General features: G+C 32.8%; 1 protein-coding gene across 1 annotated transcript; it reads right to left on the bottom strand.

The window, feature by feature from the left end:
- Positions 1 to 1,758: 1,758 nt before the first annotated feature.
- LOC142612955 (amino acid transporter AVT1I-like) lies at positions 1,759 to 3,173 on the bottom strand. The gene is made up of 3 exons (XM_075785132.1): positions 3,086 to 3,173; positions 2,386 to 2,993; positions 1,759 to 2,274 (listed from the first exon to the last, which is right to left on the bottom strand). The coding sequence occupies exons 1-3, from the start codon at positions 3,171 to 3,173 to the stop codon at positions 1,759 to 1,761; spliced, it is 1,212 nt and encodes a 403-aa protein (XP_075641247.1).
- Between the last annotated feature and the right edge of the window lie 5,050 nt (positions 3,174 to 8,223).

The raw sequence follows: 8,223 nt of genomic DNA on the forward strand, positions 1-8,223 counted from the left end.
CTATATGAATTTGCGTATATGGGTTCAATCATTTGGGTTTTGATTCTCATACATTAACTATTTCACTTTTTTTTTTACATTTATTTTTAGTGTTAAAATATTGACATTTTAAAATATAGAAATTTCCATATCAATTGTAAATGTGTATAAAATAATAGATACGAACTAGTGGAGCATTGTGCCAGTTTGTGCATCATATTTGTCTATAAAGCTTGAACATCTAGCGTCATTATTGCATATCAGGATTTTTTTTTTTTTTTTTTGATGGGATGCATATCAGGATTTGAGTGACAAACTGACAATATATTGATCACGTAGATCCTCATCCATGCCACTGGTTTTGCTGATGAATCTGTATATACGGTACAATGTCGGCCATAACTGTTGCTTAATTTCCACTAAACATGCTTTGATATAAAGTATTGCCAGATATTGCTTTGCCGATGAATCAAATTAGATGCACCCTTCTATAAAGGATTTTGCATTGTCATAAAGAGCAATCAAAGATAGATAAGATTACACTTTTTATCCATAAAGTTTGGGATATATATTTTTTCATTTTAGTCTCTTAAAGATTTTTTTGACTTGTTTTATCAAATTTGATTTTAGGGTTTGACTTACATTCAGTACTTTTTTAACTGGAATCTCCTTTTGTTTTAATGAGAAACTGCCACATCATCCACTAACTAAATAAAATATAGAGATTAAAACTCACTACCACTTGCCACTATATATTTAAAACAAAAGAACATGTTCAATTAAAAAAGTACTAAAGGTAAGCCAAATTCTTGATTTTATTTTCAAATGGACAGAGTTTGGTTCCAAACCACCAATAAGAAGATGACATTTGTACTCAACATGTTGCACATGACCAATTTAACCCAATTAACCAAATGAGTCATATGTATTGTAACAGAACTTGTGTCATCTTTCTATTCATGGTCAGAGCCAAACCTTTTCTTTTCAAATGCTCCTTCAATGATTCCTTCAATATTTGTGACTAATATGAGACTGTTAAGAAAGAGGAAAAACAACTAAATAAGATTGTTTTGTTGACACTTAATGGCTAGATCAGTCAAGGTGGAGATTGATATAAAAATTCATTTTGAAAGGAATCAAACTTGGTGGATCGAAATGAAAAATCCTAAACTTAAGAGACCAAAATATAGATTAGCCTTAATTAAAATACAAAATTTGGCAACAACTCTTAATTAAAAAATTAACATGATAATATATTTTAAATATCTAATTGTTAAATTGCATGTTCTTTATGTTTTTAACACACATGTCAAATTTCATGTCAATCAAATGTTATTTACTATTTTATTCACAAATTTATTTTTTATGCATAATTTTAGACTACAAAAACTTAAAATTGAACATTTAATTGATGACATACCTATTTATTTTTTATTTTCTGAAAATTTTACAAGTATGAAAATATAAAAAGAAAATATAACTCAAAAATAAATTATCAAAATTCACATTCAATAAAAAGATATTAAATAAAGTTGTAGCCAAACTTTTTCGAGAATGAATAAAGTTTCCAGTATCTTAGCAAGATTGGACACAATGAAAATATAGTTTATACATTTCAATAAGACGAGACAATAAAAATATTACCACAAAGTAAAAATTCCAACAAGTGGCTGTGTGCCATCACTACAGAAATATGAGGATTTTTTTTTTTTCTTAAGTCACCTGAGTCTAATCATTTTTCTTATTACATGTCCTGGCTTTTGAGAAAGAAATAAAATCCTACAGATTTTTTATTATTTCTTTTAGAGAAAAATATGTGCTTATAACCCCAATCAAAACGGCATTAATCATGATTACCACAATAATCAAAACTTCACAACCCCACTTTTGATAACCTTTAGAAATCTTCAAGTAACACAAGCATGGAAGAATAATGGAGACGGTGATAGTAAGAATTGCCCCAACAAGTGCCATTAGTATCCCAAAAAATGGAAAAACCAGAGCAACAATGATTGTGCTAACCAGTAACAGTGTTCTTAAGAATATGCAAATGAGCTTGATATTGTAGTATCGAGGTAAGCGACTTTCAATAGCATTTGCAATAGGCATAACTATTAGAGCATACTTAGCGATTGGACCAACTAAAGTCGTGTATATTGCTATCTTTGAGCTCACTCGGCTTGTGGGTAGGTTTAATGTCACTTGAGGTTGTACATCCTGGCCAAACATTAAGTAACCAAGGACTGCCATTAATATGTAGCTGAGAGTACTTAGACTGAAGCTGACGAACAAGACCTATATAATGAATTCAACCATTAGTTAAATTTGTTTTGAATTGTAATTGACTAATCAAACTTTTTGTATTTGAAAATTGTAAAGATTTTAATACACATGTACATGAATTACCTTAGAAAATTGGTTTTTATCTTTCATAGAAGAGTATAAGGTTGGGAACACTGGATGAGCACCATAGTTAAAGGCATACAAGCTCATAGCAGTTGGAATTCCAGCCAATTCAAATAGCTTTCCTTTGCTAGAGAACCCAACTCCATCAACAGCACCAACCCACAAAATGGAGGTGATGACAATAACACACGACAAGATACCACCCGCTGATACAAATGAAAGCAACCGCAAGTCCTTTAACCACATTGTAGGTAAAATCACAAGCCCTGAACCTATAACAAAAATTTCTTTTCCTCCAATGTAATGTCCTGCTACTTCCATGCTAACATTTGGAAATAACTTGAACAAATTATCTCCTTCTAGTATTAAAATTCCTGTTGGGACTATATAGAGCTCTAGATATGTGAAAGTTGAAACAATAATTCTTCCTTTACGTCCAAAAGCATGATAGCCTATGTCAGGGTAGGTTTTAATTGATGGATTTGACTCCAAGCATCGTTGAAGTAGTAAGCCAGTATAGCATGTAGTAAATGCCATTGCAAGAAGAAGGCAGAGGCCTATCCATCCAGCTTGCGAAAGTGTGTAAGGAATTGTTATCAGGCCAATCCCTGGAAATTTGAAACCATGTGAGTTATAAATATTTGTGTCGTGCGTTAACAGGAAAATAGCTTTAGCCCTAAGAAAGAGAGAAAACAAGAACCTGTCAAAGCATTGATTCCGTTGAAGCAACTTCTTAGGAAGCTTGTTCCTCCAGTATTGATGGTTGCAAGTTCCACTTGCTCTGCCATGATTTGCTAGGTGGCCCTTATGTTGCACCTGATAGTATGTGGTAAAAACTTAAAAACTATATCAGCACCTTTTAGGCTTTGTAAGAGTCTTACGAAAAAGTCTATTGAAAAAACTAATGTTATAATAAAGCATTGGCTTTGCTGGCTATACAATACAACTGCCTCCAATCCACACTTTTATAGAAAAATGTAAGGATTAAATTGTGACAATCCATTGTGTACTAGGGGATATTCATAATATACGCACAGAACTACACCTGATTATACAGCATATAGTTATACTTAAATCAAAATATAAATATTCAAATCTGATTGGCAACCCAATCATGCCTAAAGCTTACCCATCATTCGGCCTTGTTTGGATGTAGGAGACCCCCTCACACATCACTCATCACTCAATACCCATCACTCTTCACTCAATAACCCGTCACTTATCACCGAAAATTCTCCAACTTCCTAAGGTGGCATGTTTGGCACTTGTTTCCAACTTCTGATAACTCAAAAACTTTAACTTTTCTGTTGGATCCACTGCCTGAGCACCATGTCAGGCTCACGATTAGCCTACCCGCGTATACATTCACGGCAAACCATTTTCACCTCTTTTTCCCCTTCAGCCCACATATTCTCCCAAAACCCTCGACGAACCCAGCGAAGGAAATTCAAGTTTTTGCCTCGGGTGCCGATCTCCACTGTCACCCAGTAGGCGTACCTTGTGCCCATCGTGGTGGATATACCTTCGTTTTGGTGAAATTCCCGAGAAAGAGGTCTACGGTTGCAAGAAAGGTGCAACAGCGTTGTGTTCGCCGGTCTGAGCTCAAGCCGACGCGGGTTGGTTGAGGTGGGGCTCAGTAGGTGTGGCTGGGATGAAGGTGTGTGTGAGGAACTCTGAGGTTGGATGTGGGATATTTTTGTGTGGGTTGATTTATGGTGTGAAAACTGAGAAGGAGCCATTGGTGGGGTGGGTGCACCTGAGGTGACAATGCTCTGATCGTGGATCCCTCACATGTGTGTATATTTACAAAAATGCCATCATAACTCAATTTCCATAACTCAAAAACACCCAAAACTTGTTTTCAGTTTTTGTAACTCACTACTCAAAAGTCAAAAATTTGAGAATTGAGTGATGAAAACAAAATTTGAAAACAAATCCAAACAAGCGGCATCTCCATGGGTCCCACCATTTTCAGTTTTTGTAACTCACTACTCAAAAATGTGAGAATTGAGTGATGGCAACAAAACTTGAAAACAAATCTAAACAAGTTGCATCTAGTGTTACTGATATCATACCGTACCGGCCGGTACAGTGCACTGGTACAGGTACCCTCCTATTTCGTATCGGAAAAAATACCGGCCGCATACCAGCCATACTGGCGAATTCCGGCCGTATTAGACCGAAACTCAAAATGCTGTGTTTTTTTTTTTTTTTTAATTGTGTCAATTTTTGTCTCTAAAATAATCGATAATGAAAGTATTTTGTAGATAATTTCATTATTTTACCTAACCTTTGATCTCTCCAATTCTTTTACTTAATTTGGATTTGGTGTTTGAATTAAGGGTCCGTCCGTTTGGGTGGGAAATAAGGATGATGGAAAATAGAGGAAGGAAAATAAGGTGGAAAATAATGTTTTTCACTGTTTGTTTGGAGATGGAAAATAGGAAGGAGAGAAAACCGAGGAGAAAGTTTTCTCTACAGGCCCACATTTTTTTTCCTTCCAAATCGGAAGGAAGAAAAAAGTATTATGGTAGCGCTTTTACAAAAATACCCTCTTCCCATCTATTTTTTTTCAACGTTCTTTTCTCTCTCTTTTTTTTTCTTTTCTTTTCAACGTTACTTGAACTTTTTTTTTTTAACGTTACCTAAACGTTCTTTTTTTTTTTTTCAATGTGACCTAATCTAATTTTTACATTATAATAATAATAATAATAATAATAATAATAATTTATATATATGATATGATAAATTTTATATTATGTAATGAGTACAAATAAATCTATTTCTTACATATTATATAACAAGGGTATAATAGTCAATTTATATAAATTACATTTTCCATCCTTCTATTTTTCTCTTCAACCGAGCAAAAGAGCTTTCCACCCTCCCACGTTTCCACCCCTCCAACCGAACACACAAGAGGGAAAACTAAATATTTTCCATCCTCCCACTTTTCTACTCCTCCAACCCAACAGACCCTAAGAGTTCCATTTTCTTCTTTTTTAACTGTTTTACCTACACTAATTCTAATTTCCAGTTGATCTTTAGGTTGCTATATCAATTAGTATACAATAGTTGAAATGGAAGGTATTTATGAGACTAAAAGTTGGAAAGTCTGTGTGTGTATGTGTGTATAAATAGAGATTTTGTGTGTGTGTGTATTAAATATATAAAATAGCGGTAAACCCGAAACGGTACACCGGTATTGACCGGTATCCGAAATATATCATACCGGTGGCCAAACTGGTACAGCTTTCGGTACGGTATTGACTTCTTTGGTTGCATCTCCATGGGTTCCACCATTTTTAAGTGATGAGTGATGGAACACCAAAATCCAAACAACTCCTTAATCACTGAAAACAAAGAAAAGGGTGTTTTAGAGTAAAGCGTAAAAGCCAATATAGTAATAGCACTGCTAATGTTTATTTTAACACAATGCATGAAATGGTGGAGATCCACCTCTTTTTCCACCAAAGAACAAAGAAACTTTTCTAGATATCGTTTAACAATTTTCAAAGCTTTCTTTTCCTAAAGGAGTGCCCCACCTTCGTTATCGGTCTTTTAAGTGCTAAGAAAAGAAGAAAGAAAGTTGTCAATTATTTAGGTCAATCATGCACGAAGAAGCTTTTTGAATGGGAGTGCAGGGAAAGACCACACCTAAACAAGTGAAGTGATATATAGATTAGACAATGAATGAATTGCTCCAAGATGACAATATGATCATTATGGTAAACAATCATAAATTGTGAATTAATGTCTTCTATGATAACATTGCAGCCTCAATTTGTAGGCAATGTGATATGTACAAAGATTTCTACAAAAACTAATTACTAGGAGAATATTCACCACGTCACAAGTAACATATATAATCCCACCCCCCACCCCCACACACAATTGGCAAGTGGCAAGTGGCAAGTGGCAAGTGAAAACCCATTAGCATCGTATCAGGTATAACAATTTGTTAAAGAATGATAGATGTAATTTACAAAAAAAGAAGAGAAAACAAAAAATTAAAAAGATTGGGATTATCACGTAGGCTGTGAGGACCCAAATTTCAAAAGACATTAGAATTTTGTGAAATTGGTGTATATATAAAATTCGATACCACAACCACAAAGAAAGGAGATTTGAGCCCTTGACATTTTTATTAGAAGAACTAAGATGTGTCAATTGAAGTAAAATTCTTGACACTACTAAACAATAACCAATATTAATCAATTTGAATTAGTCAAGAAAATAAAATATTTTGGAAGCGATTTGCTGAAACGCTCTTGTATCTAAACTAGTACGTTTTAATAGGGATGAATACACTGCTTTGGGTGACCAGTGTGTTATTTCTCAATTGTACCGACTAGTATGGTACAAAATTCATAACTTTGAAATTATGTATGTGTGATGCATGCGGTTTAATAAAAATAAATGTAAAGTATTTTTTTGATAAGTAAAAGCAATATATACATTAAAAAAAATGAAATTGAAATATAAAATAAATAGTAATAATAAAAGAATAAAAGAATAAAAGTGATTTTGACTTATGTGTCAAAGCATACGGCTTAAAATAGAGATTTCATAGAAAAAAAAAAAGAAACTTTTTTTAACTTTAGCATAATTTAAAAATAAATTTATAGAATTTTGAAGTTTTATTTTAAACTTCTTTAAAACTTGGTAACAGAGCTTTACTTGGAGTAAATTATGTTAATGCTTTTAATGTAATTATAATGTGTGACAAAAGAATAGTATGTAGCAACAAAAAACAAAAACAGAAATAGAATAAGAAAAAAGAGAGAGATTGAGTTAAAGTGATTGAGGGGTGTCAAACTTGAAAAATTCTTAAATACTTCCAGAGTACGGGGAAATGGTGCTCCCTCCTCTCACATTCATAATGGACTCCACCATGAATGTGAGAAGAGAGAGTATCATTCTCTGTACACCAAGAGTACCTAAGAATTACTTGCCAAACTTGAGACATATTAGAGGAAGACTTTAATATTAAACACCTAACCACTATGATACTTAAAGTGGTTGAGTTAAATTATGCTTACTAAATATATATTTTGCTAGTAACCTAATAATTTTTATTATTTTTATCTTAAAAAAAACAGTTTGGAAATTTTTTATTATTATTAAAAGATAGAAAAATAAAGAAAACCATTTAAAACTTCAATAAAAAAATATATTTAATAGACTTTGATTAGTCAAAAAACTTTTTGAATTATTTTATGGTTGATTTACAACAGTTGAATATAATTCATTAATTTGATAGTTAGTCATTGGTTTTTTTTTTTAATTATAGTTGATAGTTCATTCACTACAGCAAAAAAGTGGGCTATGGTGACAAAATCTAGTGAGAAAAACTAAATTCGTCACCAATTTTGATAAAATATTTTACTACAATGACGAAATCAATATTTCGTCACTAAAGATATTCATATTGTTGACGAAATAAGTTTTTCGTCACTATAGCTCATGAAATAAAAAGGCACCATTGGTTTTTTTGGGTGCGATCTGTGCTATTATCTATGGTGATGTACATTTTCGTCACCAGAAGTGAGATCTATGGTGATGAAAGGTTTGCATCACCAAATACAGACAATAGGTGATGAAATACTAATCTCGTCATCCAATATATAAGATTTACATTTCATTGGAGATGAAATAAGTTTTCGTCACTATTATTTAAAAAATTAAGTTTCATTGATGACGAAATAAGGTTTCGTCACTGCTAGTAAAAAAAGTTAGGGCTATGTATTTTGGACGCCAGAGTGCTTAATTTATTTTCTTTTCTTTTATTTTTTTGGTGTAAAAAAATCAAATTAACCCTATATCCCCACTCTCACC

The sequence above is a fragment of the Castanea sativa genome, chromosome 10 (assembly GCF_040712315.1).
Source record: "Castanea sativa cultivar Marrone di Chiusa Pesio chromosome 10, ASM4071231v1".
NCBI classification, from domain to species: Eukaryota; Viridiplantae; Streptophyta; class Magnoliopsida; order Fagales; family Fagaceae; genus Castanea; species Castanea sativa.

What these genes read in the sequence shown, in the direction of transcription:
- LOC142612955 (XM_075785132.1), bottom strand. Translation starts at nt 3,173, where the DNA reads ATGGCAGAGCAAGTGGAACTTGCAACCATCAATACTGGAGGAACAAGC. An exon ending in CGGAATCAATGCTTTGACAG is followed by an intron (nt 2,994 to 3,085) that starts GTTCTTGTTTTC and finishes TCAAATTTCCAG; the next exon opens with GGATTGGCCTGATAACAATT. An exon ending in ATAAAAACCAATTTTCTAAG is followed by an intron (nt 2,275 to 2,385) that starts GTAATTCATGTA and finishes TTCATTATATAG; the next exon opens with GTCTTGTTCGTCAGCTTCAG.